The 21,324-nt window shown below is 41.8% G+C and overlaps 2 protein-coding genes across 2 annotated transcripts in view; one reads left to right on the top strand and one right to left on the bottom strand.

Annotated features, from left to right (window-relative positions):
• Nucleotides 1-13,600, top strand: part of LOC106809678 (dynein regulatory complex protein 1-like) — a 39,107-nt gene extending 25,507 nt beyond the window's left edge. The window contains exons 14-19 of the mRNA XM_014812848.1: nucleotides 755-844; nucleotides 3,073-3,144; nucleotides 3,496-3,626; nucleotides 4,954-5,106; nucleotides 5,817-5,919; nucleotides 11,718-13,600. Coding sequence (XP_014668334.1) covers nucleotides 755-844; nucleotides 3,073-3,144; nucleotides 3,496-3,626; nucleotides 4,954-5,106; nucleotides 5,817-5,919; nucleotides 11,718-11,801 — 633 coding nt within the window. The 3' untranslated portion in view covers nucleotides 11,802-13,600. The remainder of the gene's footprint in view (nucleotides 1-754; nucleotides 845-3,072; nucleotides 3,145-3,495; nucleotides 3,627-4,953; nucleotides 5,107-5,816; nucleotides 5,920-11,717) is intronic.
• Nucleotides 13,601-14,293: 693 nt separating this feature from the next.
• LOC106809674 lies at nucleotides 14,294-19,214 on the bottom strand. The gene is made up of 6 exons (XM_014812838.1): nucleotides 19,153-19,214; nucleotides 18,954-18,998; nucleotides 17,306-17,487; nucleotides 16,772-16,984; nucleotides 15,212-15,354; nucleotides 14,294-15,018 (listed from the first exon to the last, which is right to left on the bottom strand). Exons 2-6 carry the CDS (start codon nucleotides 18,987-18,989, stop codon nucleotides 14,867-14,869), a joined length of 726 nt encoding a protein of 241 aa, XP_014668324.1. The 5' UTR covers nucleotides 18,990-18,998; nucleotides 19,153-19,214; the 3' UTR covers nucleotides 14,294-14,866.
• Nucleotides 19,215-21,324: the final 2,110 nt, after the last annotated feature.

The raw sequence follows: 21,324 nt of genomic DNA, 5'->3' as shown, positions 1-21,324 counted from the left end.
TGCCGGCATCAGTTGCAACACGTTCGTCTTACTCTTGGCGCAGTTCTTCATCCTATTTCTCGATGTCTCTCTGAGGTCATCTCTGTGGTGCACCACATACCTGAGGTAAAGCAGCTCGATATTGCACAGAACTGATTAAAACTCAGTCAAAGGTGTAGCCCTAATTGAATGAGAAATAGTTAATATCCTCACTCGTTTTCTTTTTCAAAAGAAAAGATATAAATATCTGTATTTTCAGGAGTCAGATTAAATTCCAGGACATTTTCGTGCCCGTACACGCTCTGTCTATTAGATAATAATAATAATTATATAAGCTCAATATAACACAGACTACTAACTTATAGTCCAGTTAAAAATTGTGGACCCAATAGCCTGCATCATATATACAGTGTACCTACATCCAGGAAATTCAACATTTAAAAAAAAAATCAATTGCTAGTTGAAAAAAAATCGCATTAATAAGACCGCTGAGTGACAGTACTCATGTAATAGCTAGCTACTACTCATTATATAAGTATGTCTCAAATCACCGGTGCTGTCATCACTGCCACTACCGCCGCCGCCACCGCCACCCACCAATGCCACCCCCCAACTACGACTGTCACCGCCACCGCCATCTAGGTTACAGAGTGTATTCCTAACACCTCGCTTGCTAAATACAGAATAAAAAAGAGTACGAGCAAGAGTATTGTAGGAAATCCTTTCAACAATTTGAGGATGTTTAATCTTTTTTAAAAATATTTTATCATTGCAGAATTTCTTGATGGAGGAAAAACTTGATGAACTTTTATCACCAAGAAGTGAGGAAGAGAAATCTTTAATACGTATGGATTCAATATTTTCGGTACGTGTGAACAGTTGTACAGAAATGTGTACACTATTGTGGTATGATTTCACAAATACATATATAAGCCTATATTTGTTTGTTTGTTTGTATGTGGGTGTTTATGTGAGCACACATGCAAGCCTGTGAATCTGTGCATGCGTGTGCAACTGTGCATATAGCAAGAGAAAAGCTCAATCTCAGGCATGAAAATTTTCCGCGTTTCCACGGATTTCCGCAATTTTTTCCGATCCCAAAATTGTTTCGCGTTTTGCCGTTTTTTAACCGAGTTCACGTGCAGCATTCCGTAATCTACCACGGGCATATATAGCATGCAGGCGCACAGGTTTTAATCGATCCGTGTCTACTGCGTGCTGCAGCAAGCTAGACGGTACCGCGTAGCGCGTAGACGTGTGTGCGTGATGCGTGTGTGCGCGACAGTGTGTTGCGTGGTGTGCGTGAGCGCGTGTGGTGGCACGTGTGTTGCGTGAGCCAGTTGCTTGACGTGGTGGGCGTGCGCGCGTGGTGGTGGCGGTGAGCCGCGTGTGTGGTGTGGCGGCGTGTGTGCGTGAGCGCGTCGTGTGCGACGTTGTGGTGCCGTCAGCGTCGTGTTTGCGTGAGTGCATGTGTGCGACGTTGTGTGTGTGCGTGTGTGCGTGAGCGCGGTATGCGCGACGTGTGTGCGTGAGCGCGTGGTTTTGGCGTGGAGGCGCATGTGGCTTGAGGCGCGTGTGTGTGATGGTGTGCGTGAGCGCGTGTGTGTGTGTGGCGACGTGTGTTGCGTGAGCGCGTTGTATACACGTGTGGTGCGTTAGGAGCGGCGTGTGAGCGACATGTGTGCGCTGTGCAGCGTGTGTGTACGTGAGCGTCGTGTGTGCGACGTGTGTGCGTGAGCGCGGTGTGTGCGTGAGCGCGTGTATGTGCGTGAGCCGGCATATGTGCGACGTGTGTGCCGTGAGCGCAGTTGTGTGCGACGTGTGTGGGCGTGAACGCGTGTGGGTGGGTGACGTGTGTGTGCGTGAGCACGTATGTGCGTGACGCGTGTGGTGCGTGAGTTGCGCTCGTGTGTGCGTGGAAGCGCATTGTGTGCGACGTCGTGTGCGTCTGAGCGCTGTGTGTGCGACGTGTGTGCGTGAGGCGCGTGGTGTGGCGACGTGTGTGCCGTGAGCGCGTGTGTGCGACGGTTTTGTGGTGCTTGAGCGCGTGTTGTGCGCCCCCGTGTGGATGCGTGAAGCGCGTTGTGCTGCGACGTGTGTGGCGTGAGCGCGGTGTGTGCGACGTGTGGCGTGCGAGTGCGTGTGGCGACGTTGTTGCGTGAGCCGCTGTGTGCGACGTGTGTGCGTGAGCCGCGTGTTGGCGTGAGCGCCTGTTGTGCGTGAGCGCGTTTGTGTGCGTGGAGCCGCAAGGTGTTGTGCGATGTGTGCGGAGCGCGGTGTGTGACGTGTGGGTGCGTAAGCGCAGTGTGTGTGGACGTGTGTGCGTGGAGCGCGTTGTGTGGCGACGTGAGCTGTCCATCACGCCTAAGCGGCGGGCAGCGAAAACTTAAAATGGACATGTATAAATTAGTTTTTTTGAACGTTATTATTAGTATACTGTAAGCAAGTCATCTTAGCTCATACACTTTTTTTTCTTTCGCCACTCTCTTTTTTTGGGTGGGTCTTTTGGGTTTTGCCCCGCCCACGCCACTTTTTGCTTGAGGGGCAGCCGCCCCCCCTGCCCCCACTTCCTGCGTCTCTTGATTCGACCGGCCCAAAATTAAAAAATTCTCCCTACGGGAGGGTGACCCGGTCCCCCTCGCCTCGGGTCCCCCCCCCCCGCCGCCTGCGTGAGGTTTTCAGTGTTTTTCTTCACCGGTCATTTTTATGCCTGCTACCTGCAATCAAGCTAACTATTTTACTGCTTTCTCTTCCGAATTTTCCTCTTCCCATGTCTTTTACTGTAAAGTTCAAGAAGTGCACTTCTCGTTCATTAATTTTAAAAGCAAGCACAATATATATTGCTAATAATCGAAAGGCTAGTTGAGCATTTTCTGTCTTGCTTTTAACCTATCTGAAAGAGCCATGGGAAGCTAATACAATGAGCCCATGCATTGTCTTGTATTAGTGTGAGTGTGTACGTGCGTGCTTGCCAAAGAAAAACTTATATGTATAGTTTATATATAGTTGAAAACGGTTGAGTAGAGAAGCAAGCAACACGATTTTTCGAGTCGTTTTTCTTGGCTTCTACAGAATTATTTAATTTCACTGTAGGTACTGGGAGTTGAGAGAGCAGAGGATATTGACAAATTGATGCCTTACTTTATTAAAGACAGTTTTATGCAGGTAAAGACTTTATACATAAGTTAGATTAGCAATTCTGAAGTTTATGTTGACTTTCTCTCACTTACAGAAGAGCTGTGTTTGGGATACATTTCTTGTTTTGTCAACAAAATTACACATTTAGTCGTATCATAGCATGCGTGCACATGCACGATGCACATGCCAGAGTATTTAACAGTTAACACAAACACCAGACGTTACAGCAATATTCTACTAGAACTCATGGGTTATGGGGCTTATCTTTCATTTGCAGTAGGGTGAGGTGGGTTTATTAGAATGAATGATGAATGTTTTATGTTGAATAATATCACGTTAATGTTGTGCTTGCATGTAACTGTGCATGATGTGTTGTAGCCAGATACCGCGACTCCGAGCCCCCAAGGATCAGTTGCTCTAACGCAGCAGTTGGGAATGAGACTGATAGAGCGCAATGATGTTTTAAAGGCACTGCGTAGGTTTGCAGAAGACCACCACAAACCTGTCATGTAAGTGTGACTTGTCTGAGGCTATAGCTGGGGTTCCGTAGTGTTTACTTGTATAATCCAGTCCAAATATTTGCGACGTTACTATGATGTGTACGTACGCTACACAAATAACAAACGTGTTGGTTACGGAAGTCATGCCAGGTGGCAGCTCATTATGTCCAAACCATCCTAATTAGTAGACAGTCCTTGTGCAACTCAGTATCCACCCCGAAAGAAGATACTTACAGGGAAGAATCAAAGTTGCATTGTTTGGCATGCGCGCGCTCACGCTATGTCTGTTCCAGACTTGCATGCTAATTAGTAAAAAAAAGTTTTAGAAAAAATTGTAATGAATCGCATGATGACTCGACCCATAGAACATCCTGAAATAATTGAGCGCGAACTCACTGTCGTCGATGCCAGAGCAGCCTGAACTCTGGATTATTGGATAAAATCACCATTTCTTCAAACGTAATTACCACCACGTGTAAGTGGGGGATACAATGATACGCTCAATCTGTGGCCTGATAATAAAACCATGGGCAATTTTGTTAACCTAAGTCTGGCTTCATAGTTATCATTGTCATGGTAACCAAATACCAAATTTCTTTCGCTACTTGATAAAAACGAATGAAAATAAAAATGGGGTGAGTGTTTCCTTCTAAACAAACACACCTTGAGCCAACCATTTGTGCCAACATGTATCCTAGCTGTGTTATTATATACAATCATTTATGTGTTTAGCATTTATGTAATAAGGGATCTACTGTTATTTGTTAAAAATTATTGACTGTATATAGTAGCACCGGAAGGTAGGATTAACTGGTGCTGAGTAGCGTGAACTTGTGGTACAAGCCACACAATCTTTCAGACAAACTTCTCTTGCTCTGTTGCACTGTTGCAAGCATGGTTGCAAACAAGAGAATAAACCTTTTAACGGCTCTTAAGGGTAACACTCTTATTCAGTGTTCCATATACAAGTCAGTATTTCTTCAGGTTTATTGCTCTACTGATTTCACGTTGTTGTAGGATTGTTTAAAGGCTCAGACCGAATTAACATGTATGCAATTCTTGGTTTTTGACGAGGTATGTTAACATTTTAACAATATTTGTTAAAGCAGTGAAACGTCAGTGTTATAATAATTATAGGGCTGCAAGGTTGAGACTTCGATTTGATAAATTATACGCAAACTCTAAGCAATAAAATTTTAAAGGGTTCAATAGATCATAGGTGAACACAATAGGTACATTATCTCATAATATATGATATCACCGTTGATAGTATTTTTATTACCAGACATTGTAATTACAGAGATATAATGTAAATGCTAATGTGCTGTTGCTTCAGTGGCCAGCAGAAACAGCAGAGCATGAAAATCTCTGCCATGGAAGAGAGAGACGATTCAGGAGACTCCACTTACTGGCAGTCATTCTTGCAACTTATGAATGATAAGAAGGAGAGTGTGTGGAAGGCATTGCTAAGCGGCCTTGATAGCTACAGGTAGCTTTCTTTCCATTGCCTTTCTCTTATTTAAGATGAACGTGTAGTGTGCTGATCCTAAATATGAAGCTGCTTGTGTAAATCCTTAGTCAAGCATGCTGCATTAATTTGCGTGACAAAAACGTTTCATGCAGGGCCAGGGGAAAGGGGGTTTGAGGGCTCCGCATAGTGCTTATTTGGGGAAACTAGATAAGGCCTGGTGAGGAAGGTTGGCAATCCATACAAGCCCTAGAGAAGGGGTTCAGTGTTCTACACTGGACCACGAGAGAGGGAAAGGTGTTTCACACGCGGCCTAGCAAGTGGGGGTTACACGCAGAGCGTGGGGAGGTGGTTCGGCTTGGTTCCACACAGACCCCAGAGTGGCAGCCCCTGTCCACAGCTCAGTATTATCAGTTTATGTGCTCAGTATTTACATGAACACAATTTTATGTGACAATTTCCAAACTACCATCTACTACCCATTAGGAGAAATTGTTCGAAGTGGAAATTAACAGCTTTAGATTTAGTTTGTTTTATGTGTGTTTTGAAATGTTTACAGGCTCGAACAAATATAGCGCTTAGTTTGTCTCTTTCATCACGAAAGATATAATATAGAATATATTCACGAAATATATTCATTGAAACTTGCGTAATATACATATTAGGTTTGATTCAATGCAAAATTTAAGTCCATAAAGTGTGGTAACGTTGGCTTCTATATATATTTGCAGCAATGTGTTGCAAGAAAGGTCCAGCCTGCTAAGTGAGACTCAGTCACTGAGGAGCCAGAATGCAGAGCTCCAGTCTATTCTGCACCATTACATAAATTCCAAGGTACTATTGTGGCAGTAGTTAAAACGAATGTATGCCAAGGTTCTATTGGCATTTGGACGTATTTATTCCTGCGCATTGGAAATTGTTTATGCCTATTGCCATGAACATTATACTCTGTTATAAAAATTATAACCTGGTACCACAGCCTTGCACAGGGCAGATGAGAGGTCACACATGTAACTGGCTACTGACCCTTGCCCAGGGCCTTACTATAGTTTCAACTTATGGTGTTCAACCTGTATGTGTGTGTGTGTGTGTGTGTGCGTGTGCGTGTGCGTGTGCGTGTGCGTGTGCGTGTGCGTGTGCGTGTGTGTACATATAGACTGGCCTCTTATACCACCAGATTCCCGTGCCTATACAAAAATCAGATAATCAATGATTACCAACCTGTTGTCAGATTCAAAAATATAATAATTATGCATAAAATGTTTTCAACACCTATCAAATATCTATTATTGAAGAATATAATTATTTGTGACCCCCCTCAACCACCCATACGGTCTATCAAGGGTATGCACGGGTGTGGTCGGCATGTGAAAGGTATCACTATATATATATATATATAATCAAGAGCTAATAATACTTTAACCTGCTTGATATAATGTAATGTAATATATAATAATGAAGCAAAGCATTTTTAGCTAAGCAGGGTGAACGGCTATATATGAGTCATCTGTGACATCACAATAGAGTTTTTATAGTTTATATAGTTTTTATATGATAATAAAATGTTCATACTTTTTCCACAACTTTAAGGGACAGTAGCCTCTAGGATTGTACTGCATACAACTGTACTTACTGTATAACAAATCGTCTATACCCACACGTATTTGTTACCAAATACCTAATTTAATTGTTATAATTATTTACACATCAACGCTACGAAATTTGAACGGCGCCATGACACCTGCGACCGTGCTGCCACCCCCAAAAAGTTGTGTATTTGACAATTTATTTTGCAGGTTACAGACCGAGGGCTAATCACAAAAGTGCAATTATATTTATACCTAAATGCTATTTAACCGAACGATATTCATTTTAGGGCAAATTTATCCATATTATAACTGAAACTTATTTATAAGATTTCCTATTTCTTATGTATTATTGTAAATAAGAAATTTATCTATCTCTATCTCTCTTTGGTTGGAAGTGGTTTTGTATATCTTATTCATTGATCGTGCGATGTGAGTTAGGGCGCACTGGTTCGTTGTAATCAATATGTAGCGGTTAGGTTTAAAAACATTTTTTAATGTTCTAATGGGTGATTTTTGAACATGAAACTTTTTATGTAGCTAATTATAACGCGTTATAATTAGCTGAAAATAACCCTAGAACCTAGGGCAGTAACACTCCTCCCTTAGAGAATGGGAATTGGATACAAATTACTAGAAATTAATTTATTTATTTATTCTATTTAGCGTTTCCACAAAGCCTTCTCTGTGAATATTATTATATTATATCTTTATACCTGTTATATACATCACCGTATGGGAGGCCTGCCATAAGGAAAATTGCACTTTTGTCCTTATTTTCTTCTTCTTTTCATTCTTTTTATTAATGCTTATGAAGTCTATGAAAGGGAAAAAAAATTGTTATGAAATTTGAACGTGAAAAGAAAAAAAAGCAAATGCAAAGAAAAAATATTAATATTTATATTTCAAATGATAAAAGTCATATTATCATAATCAAAATCAACTTTTCAAAACTAAGGAATCAAATCAAATCAAAATGAATTCAAATAAAATAAAATTTAAAATAAAATAAAATTATATTATATTTATATATTATTAAAATAAAATAGAAATAATTACTAAATCGAAATGTTTTTCACAGTGCCTTAATCGCTGCATATCCCAGGAATGCATTGCGCTTACTCTTCAGACCAGCTGTGTCTGTGCTTATCACGGAGTGCTGGGTATTTTTGATAAGGCTTTCGCCGGAGCTTAAGAATTTCTCGACTACCCAGGAGGTTCTGTCGCACGAACGTTGGCTCGGTGCAAGCGTTGGTAGTCTTTGCGACCGGTGTAGAGTTGAAGGGAGTGTGGAGAAGAGGGGAGGTGGAACAGCTCTGGTCTGTGAGCGCGTCTGTACTGCGGGCGGCAGGAGTGTCGGGAAGAGCGCTGCGGCTAGGCTGCTGGTCGCTGTGGAGTGGTTCAACCCCGAGTGCACCGGTGATGTGAACCTTGAAGATCCCGGGGTATCTGTGTTCGCGTAGGGCTTGGAGAATAACATGGATGGCGTCCCGTTCTCCGCGCGGGGGGGAGGAACATCGCGATACACGATGTTGGGTAAGCGAAATTGAGTTTCGTGTGTGTGATGTCAAAGATGCGCGGTTGATGGAGTGCACTCTGTGATCGTTGTCTACTGTGGAATTCTCCAGGATTCGGGAAGGCGCACATATATTGCGTCGCTGTGGCAGCTACTCTCGTAGCGAGTACTGTCTGTGCCTTTCGCAGAAGAGCTTGTATGCGCTCGTAGGTAGTGCGACGGACTATGGCGCGCGAGGGCTCCGGGTGTCGCCGTTCGTGGCATCAGACTTTAGGCCTCCGTGTCTCCTTTCGCTGCTTTGCGTTTCTTGTACGTTTGTCGTCGCCTTTTGATATCTTGTCTGGTGAGAGTTTATTCCATTTGTGGTGTTGGCCGATCGTGAAAGAGCTTCCAGAAGGCAAAAAAACCGACACCTGCCACTCAACCAAGGGAAGAGGAGAGGCGGATTGGCTGTGGCGCGTTTGCAGTCTCGACGGGCCGCCTATATCGTATGGACGCAATAATCAGCTGACAAGCGGTCTGGGCTGCAGGGCACCGAGAGCCGCAGGAGGACGATGAGAACGACGATAGAGTCGTGGTTGCTAGGGTCGTTCTGGGCCGGGAACGCCAATGGTTGGGTGCCATGATTATGCGGTGGTCCGCAAGGGCCGGGCGGCTGTCCTCTGCCTTGTGTATATTTAGCGTGCATTGGCGCTCAGACAACCTCGAAAGCGCACGCGACAGCGGTGTGTGTGTCAGCTGTTGTGCCGTGGCAGCTGTGTCAGGAGTAAATCAGAGCATGTAAGCAAAGGTTTGGTGTGAAGTGGCGATTGGTGGCTATGGGCGAAGGCGAGTAGGGCCACGTGGGGAGAAACATTCAGATTGTTGGGTTTTAATTTATTTCATTTTCGGATGTTGTGATTTTATTTGAAAGAATTGTATTAGTTTGAGTTTGTGAGTTTTGATGTTGATAATTAATGTTGTTGATTGGGAGTTCTTAGGTTGGAAAGTTGCGTTTTGATTTGGAAAAAAGGAAACAAAAAAGGTGCAATTTTCCTTATGGCAGTCCAAACTGCATGCAGTGCACCTTCGTACACTCAGGATACCACTGCCACAATGCTAGCACTATTTTTAAAGTTGGCGGAGCTCTGGGGAAATCCAGCGAATGGAGATTCGTAAACAGCGCATGATTTGAAAGTAGTAAATGGGCGCACAATACGCGCACTATTTCGTATCACTATTTTATCAAATTGCAACTTGCATCTTTTATTAGTCCAAATCTTATTACATAGGATACGAGTAACGTGGTTGCTGTAAAACTTGTAGTAAAAAAGTGTTACAAATTGTAACGGAAATCTGCTTGTGGCAGTGGTAGATTTAGCCCATGAGCGAGAGCGCCATCTGTCGTGGAGTTTGATGGCAGTCCTAGGCCACGGTAGTGCATTGTGGGCTATGGCAGCGATAGGCCACTATAAAAAAAATTTCAATTTTGTTTTAATTTATTTTCATTTTATTTTATTTGAAATTCATTTATTAATTAATTTTTATTTGAAATTCATTTTGATTTGATTTGATTCTTAGTTAAAAGTCGTTTTGATTTTTAAAAAAAAGAAAGAAAAAATTTGCAATTTTTCTTATGGCAGTCCTAGGCCACGGTACATCACAGTTCCCTTGTTCGAATCTCCTTATCACTTATACTTACTTTCTAACTCTCTCGAAAGATTTCACGTGTAGGCCTATACGTGCAGTGTTATGGTCAAACTACTCCAAATAAAAATATAGCTAATTTATGGTCCTAGAAATATGACCATTATGTGCTAGTTTTGAAATCATACCAGCATGGTACGTCTGTGTTCAAGAAAATACAATAGAGGCTATGCTAGTCGTTCTTTTGCTATTTTCATGCAGATTACAGTTGTACCTAAAGCTTGTATGGACCGTCCTCTGTTTACGCTACTACTTTACTACTGGCACTTTACTACTAAATGTAAAGAAGCTGCAATACTGAACAATTTTGGCAAAAACAGTACTCTGTTACAGTTATGAAGACAGTCAGAATTTGGTTTTTATAAGAAATGCTATGAGTTGGGTCAGGCTCTAAAAATTTCATTGTCATCAACAAATTTGCACATCAGCACATTGTTTTTTTTGTATTTAAAAAAATTATTCGAATATAATCAAGTCACCTATGACCACTAATTATGCATGTTTACGTACATGTTTTTCTGCCTCGTGAACAATGGGGGTATGTATAGCCTATTGTTGATAAAAATCGTTTAAGAAAATAGCAGCACGCAACATGTTGTGAGTTTATTTGGTTCCGTTCAACTGGAGGTCGTGGTCACGAGTTACGTGACTAGCTGCCAGTCACGCAACTTAATCTTGCAATATTCATAGTCAAGAGCTGCTACAACAGCGGCCGAAGTGGTAAACATGATGCGCTACTCCTGTGTAACATACAGACATGATTCATGGAGTGAAACACAATATGTGTATTCTTGTTTTATCACTGCTAGCCCATTTTATTTCAATGAGCATCCACATTCAAAGTAGTTTGTATAGCTACAAGTATCACAGTATCATCATGGGTTAATGATAACAAATTTGTCATTATTAACCCCTGGTATTATCAATGTAGTTCTATCCGTTTGGTGAGGCTTATTGCTCTGTGACACTAATCAAAATTTTAAGATCAAATGTCGTTATTCAAGTTTAACTATGCAAACTCGGATGGGATTAATCAGTCACATATTATAAGAGGTGCTATAATTGCTAGCTATCACGAGTAGAAGGAAGAGTTAAGGAAGTAGAGTCAATAGATATTCCTCTTACTCCAAACAGCGCTGAATGGCGTGTAACAACTACATACTTTAGTGTAGTGATTCATGCCTCTCATTGTGCGATGGAATATGCTTACTACGCTGAATGCGAGTGGCTCAACTCTGGATTGTGATTATGCGTAGAAGAAACGATTAGAGATAAGTTGAGGTCATTGAATGTTTAACGTTACATTTAGGTTTATGAGCGTTGACTTATTCTCAATAAACCCTAGATAGACCCTGGTCACTTGGCTTGTTACACTGCTCACACAGCCCACTCTAGTGATAGTATTATTTGCTCTTGATTTTAAATACAGCAAAACACTTATTGCTTGGTTGTGAGGGAAACATGGAGTTTTCTGCACTGAGAAAATCATTGTTGCCTGAGAACCCAGTTAGCCCCACAAGACTACACGTTTCCAACGAAACCCTGTAATAATTAATTGCTTAACGAGTGCGTGCGCGCGCGCGTATGTGTTTGCGTGCGTGCGCGCGTATGTGTTTGCGTGCGGGCGTACGTGTGTCTGCCCGTGTGTGCATGTGTGTATGTGCGCGTTTGCGTGCGTGCGTGCGTGCATGTGTATATGTGCGTGTACGCGTGCATGTTTGTGTGCGCCTGTGGGTGCGTGTGTGCATGAGTAGGTACGTGTGGTAAATATACATATTACGTATTATACATAATTAATGTTTATTGCTGTTGTTAACTTTCTGTGAATGATCTGTCTGTTATAGGTGAATGAAGATTTAGTGATACCACCTACCAAAGTTCTACAAGTGATATCGTCCAACAACAACCTAACATCAAGACACAACTAGGCTAATGGCAAGTTATCCTCATCTAGTGGATTAGAAGATAACTTTTGGCACTTTCACATGGTATAAACATCTGCACGTATTAATGTATAATAAGGATGTTGATCCGGATACATCTACTGGGCAAGTTTTGTATTAAACATATATCACAACATTACTTAGCCAATTATCAAGTTTTTCTGCCTCATATAATATTTTTTGAAATATATTAATATTGCGACTGCACCACTCAACATGGGTTTCGGTTAACCATCTGGTTAATTTGGTTACATACCATGCAGTTACTCTACTCTTCAATGATAATGACGAATCACTAAAATCCAATGTTTAAAAATTGATTATAGAAAAGTTTGTTGATTATGAACGAGGAAATTGTTTATTTGTGCTGCTGCTCTGGATGTTGACTAAGATGTGCCTTTGAATTTTATTTTCACATGTTAAAGACGTATGTAATTCACATGTGTAAACTTGCAATCAGTGTATGTAAAAACTGTATCATAAATATAAGAATAGTTCTCCTTAAACTAATATATGTAATCCTTTGTCATTTAAATTATTTAAAAGTTATTTTGACCTATTATTAACAAGTTAGGAGAATGAAGTAAAATAAGCAGTGGTTGCGATCAGCTCAAGAGGAGGAAGCAAGTAATTAATAGCATCAGCATGTAATATAGATCAATATCAGCACACATTCAGCACATTTTTATTATTCTTTTTTTCAAATTGAGGCTCACGATGAGGGGCAGCACCTGCAGGGGCATGAAACTAGATAAATATCTAGTTTCATGTTCCTGATTATACCATACGTAGCAGTTAAATACCAAAAGTTGCAACTGGACCCCGCGCATTTAATTTGCTTAGATCGTCGACACTCGATGGTGGTTTTGGAACTAAAATTTTTGGGGTGAATTTCTTCATTTTCCCCTCTCCAGGAGTTTACTCAATACTACCCTGTATGCGTGGATATCTTTTGTGTCGGTATCTTATTATATCTATGACGCAGGTCCTATGTAATTTCTTGGCGACATCTAGTCATATATGTGTAAATAGATTACTTCACTGCGAGTTATTGTTTCCTAATAGCAGCTCATATTCCGAATTAAAAATGTGAGCGTTCTATTTAGCTTATCTGATGGTGTTCTTCAGACGTTTCATCTGAATATTTGGTTTAGTTTAAACCACATATTTACATGCTACGTTTATATAGAGTAGATGAGTTGAGATATCAGCTTTAAACATCAATTTCAACCCACACCCATCATTCTTTAACTTCTCTATATAGTAATATTAAATTGTATGATGCTCACAATAAATTAAGGCTATCACCAAGAGATAGAGACATATAGTTACATTAACTTTCCACACATTGAAGGTTGAGTACGGATTTGCTACCAAACCTTTGTGTTTAAAATTCCTACTCAACTGTCGCCTTTACACCTTCGTGAAACCCTGCTGAAGCACAGCTTTTGTCATGTATATTTTTCCGAAATTTATTTCCATAGCTACAAATACCCCATTTTTTATGTGATTTCTAGACTTGGTGTACGTGTTGCAAACTTGCACAACGTGTTGCAAATTATTAAATTTTCAGATTGTGTATTGTAAAGGTAAAACACTAACTATTAATATAGCTATACTTAATATGCATTAGCCTTTTATTAGCTGTACTCGTATTTTCACACTTCTGCGATGAGTTAAGATAAATGGGCCTATTCAGTTACTGCCAGAGCAGTTTATTGTGCGGTGTTTGCATGTGCATTTTACAATAAAGTAGTTTGTTATCCCACGTTCGTTATACACGTGATCATTGTTATTTGACATTTATTGGCTGTGTCCACTGTCTACGGGTGGCGGCGATATGCAGTGTTCCATGAAGGGTATTTCTTTCATGATGTAGGCTGTAGCATAATATGTAGTGTGTACGTATATCAGGGTTGTAGCAAGAGGGCGGGTGGGGACGGTTATATGGATGGGGATATAATATGTAGCGGGATGCTGCGAGCAAAGTGAATTTTGTAGAACGGATTTGACCATGCACTCGTGCCGCGGGGCCGCCTCTGTCCAGTTTGAGCGTATGAGATCGGCCGAATAAAATTATCCTGGCTGTCAACGACGACCGACGTTACGAGCGCCATTCCTACGTACATTAGCAAAGCTGGAGGTATGTGGTGGGAATTAAAATGAATTTGTAATGTTTTGTATAAATGTTGGTTTACTGCGCCAAAAAAAACTTACAGAACTTGAGCCAAACCCGGCAATCAAATAACGTGTATTTAGCTATTCTAAATAATGTTAATGTTCTACATATATTTTTTTTCAGGAATAATTCTTCTGCGCCAAAATGATATTTTTTATGAGATTCTGCCATCGCATTACATTTTATACGTAGTATTATTCATTTTTACCATTTTTTCCAAATTTACTCGTAATTTACTATTATTATGAATTAAACATCAAATACTATGGCTATGCTAGCGTACACCTTAAAATGCATCTACAGAGTTGCAGATCAGTTTATTAGACGTTGGTTGCAATTAAACATAGACAGTATAGTTTCAAGTAATTTCTTGGTAATTTATTTCTTCGCATAAACTTCGATCTCGCCAGATTATGGCGGGAATTAAAATGAATTTGTAATGTTTTGTATAAATGTTGGTTTACTGCGCGTCTGCGCCTAAAAAGCTTTAACTTCGATCTCGCCAGATTATGGTATTTTTGTCTCCTACGCCGGCGCCGCCTATCTCCGCGACAGGAATCCCATTTTCTGACTAATGTTCGCCTCCTTATCGGCCAACTTCTTCATTGGTGACGCAGCCACGAGATCACGTGATCGGAGGTGTAAGGAAATTTAAGCTCTTACACCACTGATCTCTATAATAATAATAATAATAATAAGTTATTATAGAGATCAGTGTCTTATACGCTATTGGTGATAAACCCGAGCGAACGGGGAAGAAGAACGGATTCGTCCGAAGTTAGCCGAATGCGGTACCGGAGACAAAAATCACCAAGACTGTTGATCAAAGATTTTCTGTGGACGTAAAATCGCTGCCGGTCTGTTGCGCTCTCTAATAAGTGGTGCCAACTATGAACCTGGAAGGGGGACTGCCTTCTGGGTGCTCGAAAGGCGATCGTGGACGAACGATAGCAGTCCTGCCTCCGAACCAGTCGGAGCTTGGTGGCGGAATATTTCCACTCTGATCACGGGGCGCAAATCTTCCTGTACGTGTAGGAATTACATCGGTTATACGCGCCACGGAAGCTCTACGGGTCTTTATGATACCAATACGCATTCACCTAACTACAAACGTTAGTTACGTATTCATTCACGCTTTATCGGCATAAAATGAAGCTAGGAATGCTGATAATGATCTCACGCCCACCCGATCAAATGTTATGACGTTGGCACCTACCGGCGTTGATGAAGAAATCACGACCTGGAAGGCTAACGCCATCGTCGTTGTCAATAAATCCTTCTCCTCGGTTCCTGTAGTCGATGTCGCGTCTAAGGTCGGCTGCTAATTCTCCATCCTGTAGGGCCAGGCGCCTCGCATACCTGAAGATGGGAGACAGAAATGATCAGAATTATCTCATATAAAGCTTGTTATAATTCATGTTCTTGATGTCTCGTTTCGACCTTAGCATCATTTTTACCAGTTTCAAGTTGACAATATTAACAGGTTTGCCTTTGTTCTCGTATAGCTTCTCTATTGTAAATATAAAATTTCAGATACCGCAATTGAGGATTCTGGCGATTGCCATTAATCATTACATGGTCAATACCCCAGATGTTATGCAGAGTGGAATAGTAGCTGTCAATCAAGCGTTATAAATAACGTATGAACCTGCGTGAAATATAATCATAACTTTGGTTCGGTACGGTGGTTTTTCATCTCACACAAATTTAAATGTATACCTACGAAAACATTCCAGAGCCAGATATACAATATACGCGTTACCTATTTGTTAGGCTTTCGAAGCTAACTTTCGGCTTATGCGTTAGCCCCTACACCCTAACCCTAACCCTAACACTAACCCTAACCCTAACACTAACCCTAACACTAACCCTAACACTAACCCTAAACCTAACCCAACCCCAGATGTTATGCAGAGTGGAATAGTAGCTGTTAATCAAGAGTTATAAATAAATAACGTATGAACCTGCGTGAAATATAATCATAACTTTGGTTCGGTACGGTGGTTTTTCATCTCACACAAATTTAAATGTATACCTACGAAAACATTCCAGAGCCAGATATACAATATACGCGTTACCTATTTGTTAGGCTTTCGAAGCTAACTTTCGGCTTGAAAGAAATTACATATTATCTCACATGAGGCGTCACAAAACCTAGAATGTTGGTCTATTGTTTGTGTACCTTTCGATAGAGCTAAAAACTAAACAGATTTAGGCACGAAAATGCCGGAAACCAACCTGCATTGCTCTGCAATTCATATTTAAGAAGTCATATTATTACAGCTTAAAATAGATCCTCTTCTTTGGTTGAGTCTAAAAATCGCTGTTTGCCAGATAATAAGCTTTTATATTAATCTAGTAACCTATATAGGAGCTGCGAAATCCCAATACAGTAGTTATATTAGTAATTTTAACTAATTTTAGTAGTGTTGAAGACGACTAGGACTCAGCGTAGAGAATAATTTGGAGAGGAATTGGGGAAAAACAATATTAATGATTAAATTTTATCATGTGTCCACTTTCGCCTTACATTACGGAGTCTTTTATTAGAACCAATGATCGTATGAGATCAACTACTGTATGCGCTGTATATTTCGCGGTGGTTTAATTTTCGCGAATTTCGCTAACGCGTCCCCGACCGCGAAAATAACAACACGCCGTTCTTCACTGATTCGGGAAATCACCGACCGCGAAATTGACCGTCAGGTCTGAATTCGCGCAAATATCTGTACGCGAAAAATATGGCGTATGCAGTACGTTATTTGTTAGAGCTTACAGGCCCGAATTGTCGCCGTTGGTGTCGATCACGTGGTCGCCTCTCTCCAGATCCCTGAATGCCTGCCCGGAGATGGGGTTTGCGTACTCAACTTTTCGGTCAAGCTTGCGGATGCTAGGTCCATTGACGTCATCGTGACGTAACTGACGATTGAAAGTGTCGTGTGTGATATCGTCATCCGTATCGTCGTAGTTAGAAATTGTTTCGAGAGACCTGCAATGTGTCTACATACATACATGCGCCGTGACTGCGACACGAAAGTGTGTGCGTTGTGTGCGTATGTTCGTGCATGCGTGCGTGCGTGCGTGCGTGTTTCTGCGTGTGCGTACGTACGTCCGTGCGTGTTTGAGTGAGTGATAAGGTGCGCGTGTGAGTGTTTGCGTGTGTGCGTCCGTGTGTGCGTGTGCTGGCGTGTACGTGTGCGGGCGTGTGCGTGCGAGCGCGCGCGCGCGCGTGTATATGTGTGATTGACACGTCCTGCTCTTGCTGTTTTCGGTTTCATTGACAGTCTTATATCGCGACGCAGGCACCAACCTAAAGCGCTGCTCATTCGGGATGTCGTAGGAGATCTCTCGATTGCGCAGGTTAAGCCGCTCGTCGGCGTCGGCTAGCCTAGCTCCGATCGTATCCGACCTGTAAGCAGCTGCCGGGTGATCTAGGATGAATCGTGGCAGGCCGTTACTACGTCGATCGGCTGGCGGCATCGCAAATATCGCCTATAATAAAGAGTTAACAACGGTTAGTACGCCCTTTGCGTTGTCATGTTATTCCGCCGTTTATTACTACATTATAACACATTGTTTCTGAACTGTGCGCACGCGTGCACGTACATGTGAGAAGACGCACATGTGTATACGTAGAAACACCGGTGCTAGTTTTATGAAACGTGCGTAAGCTTCCGTATACGCGCGCACAACCTCTACGAATGCCTCATCTTCGTTATGTGAGATCGATTCGTGAGCAAATTCGTATAGGCACGTGGATGACCAATTTCGTATAAATGAGTTTGTAGCAGCAGGAGCGAAAAACTGCGAAATTCTCTTCACAAAAGTTTAATTGTTGTAAATTATCACAACCATGCATTGCTGTCATGTAAACTGGGATTATGGAACCATAATGCGGTTCGCAGTGACAATACGGAGACCGTATGAGAGCACATTTTGTTAACGCAAATGGTTATTGTTAGTTGCTGTAAAACTAAAGAGATGGTTCCATCAACTCTGCACGCAACTGAAGCGGTCAGTGCAGGGCCGTAGGCTGAGCAATTTCCTAGAGGGGGGGGGGCAGTGGCGGATCCAGGATTTCAAAGAGGGGGTGAGAAACAGGTGGGGGTCTGGGGATCCTCCCACAGAAAATTTTGTAAATGTAGATCGAAAATTGGAGATGGAGATGGTATTTGACGCACTTTTGAGTACATGTACAGCCTTGTTTCTGGCTACGACAATTCTCCTTTAGTAGAACAATTAATTTTTTTAATTTTGCTCCAAAATCTATGGAGCAGCTGCCCCCCCCCCGCAGGCTACAGCCTTGGCAGTAAGTGAATCGCATCTATGATACTTTGTTTGATTGTGCATTATATTAGTGGAGCGACCGGGGCCAAAAAAGGGCCTTATTTAAGGAGTTACCCCTCCCCAATTTAGAACAAGGCAAATAAGGTATCGTTGGATTCGTTAGGATGTCTGCTTTATGAAAAACAATGTTTTACAGTCAGATCTACAGATTACAGTCTAATTAAAACATTGCCATTTAACCCCTTGTTTGCTAAAACGCATAAAAATGGGTGAATTTTGGAATATCTTCATAATTGTTATTTTGGCAGTGGGAAGAGAGCGCGCGAGGGGGGGGGACGCTTACGCAGGAGAGGGAGAGTGTGGGAGGGATCTAATTTGATGTTTATAACGGTTATTTTACTTGCAATGATATGGAGGTAAAGATACATCATTGGCACCAACATTATAGGAAGAGTTGATTAACCTATGATGACAATCAGTTACAATTAACGTGCTCCCGCCAGCTCTAAAGTTGACAGAGAATTCCGCAGGACGCGCAAGTATGTTTTACGCCATTCATGAGATGTACACACGCATTTCTAGTAAATATAGTTTCCCGCTCTGTTCTTCTCGCTATAGCTACTCGCCTTCATTACTCTATTCAAGTCACAGAGGAATGTAATATAGCTCACCGAAACACACATGAGCGCTCCTACAAGGATCTTCATCTTGTCGACCTGTAATACACAAAAAATGCAGCAATTCTACGTTATATTACATTAGAATTTTACACTACGTTTTTACTATAAATTCGTATCAAGCCGTTAACGTAAACGAGAACACGACATGTAAGTATGTATATTTCAAGCGCATTTAAGCCAGAAAACTTACCGATTTAAGCTGCAATAAATCTTTATTAATGCGATGAATTTTCACTCAAAAGTTGTAATGTGGTGTCAACATAGAAGCTGGCATCTTATATATCAATCCCGACTGCAGCTGACCGATTTCTTTTTTCAGTAGTTTAGTGCAAGGACATCCTTGAAAATAGCGTGTAGATGTTCGTGATTGAAAACGCATGCTCGTACGTATAAGAAAACTGGCTCGCGTGTCTTACAATGTCTCTAGCAAGATAAGGGCAACCATTGTTTGAATTTAGAACGTGTTGCGAGTTCTACCATTTGATGCTCTCTGTCACCCCATGAATCGAAATCTCGCGTGTTAATAAATTGCGATCTTGAACAACGTCGGGGTTGATAAATTTCCGTTGAATTTTTGCTCACTGTGGTAGACGCGTGATCACACCATAATTGAACATTTTCAATTATATATATACCATATTCCTACGATAATTATCAGAAACAAACTAAAAAACGGTGACTGACATTGAACGCATAGATGCATGAGTACCAAGAACTGACAGATCTAAAAGGTGCCGGTTTAATTAGACGCATAAAAACTTCACCTTCTGCTTCATTATACATCCAGGGCCGTAGGCTGAGCAAATTCCTAGGTGGGCGGGGCAGTGGCAGATCCAGGATTTAAAGGAGGGGTAAGAAACAGGTGGGGGTCTGGGGGTACTCCTGCAGAACATTTTTAAAATGTAGATAGCAGGAGATGGTATTTAAGGCACTTTTCAGTACATGTACAGCCTTCATTCTGACTACGACAATTCTCCTTTAGTAGAACAATTTATTTTTTAAATGCCCCCCCCCCCTGCAGGCTACGGCCCTGACATCAGTAATTATAAACCATGCATGTCACCCGCGGAGCAGCTGCGATGCGTGCCGATGATCACACGCCGATGTCGTTCCTTTATGGGAAAGAAAAAAACGAATAAAATTTACCATAACAATTCCATTCCCATTGTAGCATGGTCAATCCACGTGACGTCGATGAAATGCAACTTCATATAGCGCTTGTGTGCATGCGTGCGTGCGTGCGTGTGTGTAATGAACTAAAGTTACGAATAAGGTATTCGTGTGCAGAACCGTCGGGAAAGGATGCTCGACTGGGCGAAAGAGTACTGAGTACTCAGGGAACACGTTCTGTGGGAAATAAAAAAGGGACACGTTCGTGTTATCCTTCATGATAACATGGTAATATCACCGTGTGACCATCGGTGTTCAGCAGCGGGTGCATGACGTAGTTACATGGTTTATAGGAAGAATATGAAGAATATTATATATGTATGTGTATATAATTATACCAAAAGCGTATAAAGAAGGAGAGCGTACAACGGTGAAAAGCTGAAACCATGTTGCAGTATTAGTCGAATTAATAAACTTTCCCCGTTTTATTTTGACGATTCTTTGCAGTATTATTGATCAGCTGTCCTACCTTGTTAATATAAAACAAACAGCATGTCCCTACGCTGAGATAATGAGCGGTGAAAATCTGGTATTTTTGCCGAAAACCGACTCGAGATCAGTGTTTACTGCGACTGTCTCTCGCTTTGAGATAACTTCGGGAAACCTCGCGTGTTTCCGTCAATGATTGACAAATGGAATGAATGACGTCTGTTATTGATTGCCATAGTGATGACCCCCACCTGTGCCCACCTCACGCTGGATGTATAGCAGGAGGTATAGTAATCTCTGTAGTACTGACGTGAGTGAGCGCTACCACGGCGCTACACATAACAGCGGCGACCGGAAACAATACACTGGCCACAAAGCGAGAGACAGTCGCAGTAAACACTGATCTCGAGTCGGTTTTCGGCGAAAATACCCGATTTTCACCGCTCATTATCTCAGCGTAGGAGCATCGTAGGGACAAGCGGTTTGTTTTATATTAACAAGGTAGGACAGCTGATCAATACTTCAAAGAATCGTCAAAATAAAACGGGCAAAGTTTCTTAATTCGACTAATACTGCAACATGGTTTCACCATTTCACCGTTGTACGCTGACTACGCTCTCCATCTTTATACGCTCTTGATATATAGTATATATATATATATATACAAAAACACTCACACACACACTACACGCACGCGCGCGCGCACACACACACGCACGCACGCACGCACGCACGCACGCACGCACGCACGCACGCACGCACG

The sequence above is a fragment of the Priapulus caudatus genome, unplaced genomic scaffold (genome assembly GCF_000485595.1).
Source record: "Priapulus caudatus unplaced genomic scaffold, Priapulus_caudatus-5.0.1 Scaffold375, whole genome shotgun sequence".
NCBI lineage: Eukaryota > Metazoa > Priapulida > Priapulimorpha > Priapulimorphida > Priapulidae > Priapulus > Priapulus caudatus.
Note: the sequence above shows the minus strand (reverse complement) of the source record. Positions and strands in the feature narration are given on the sequence as shown.

Bases quoted from the DNA above. Each gene is read 5' to 3' on its own strand.
- LOC106809674 (XM_014812838.1), bottom strand. From the start codon at position 18,989: ATGAAGATCCTTGTAGGAGCGCTCATGTGTGTTTCG. The intron at 16,985-17,305 runs GTTGGTGCCTGC...GACACATTGCAG, and splicing joins CCGAATGAGCAGCGCTTTAG to GTCTCTCGAAACAATTTCTA. The intron at 15,355-16,771 runs GTAAGCTCTAAC...TCCCATCTTCAG, and splicing joins AACGGCGACAATTCGGGCCT to GTATGCGAGGCGCCTGGCCC.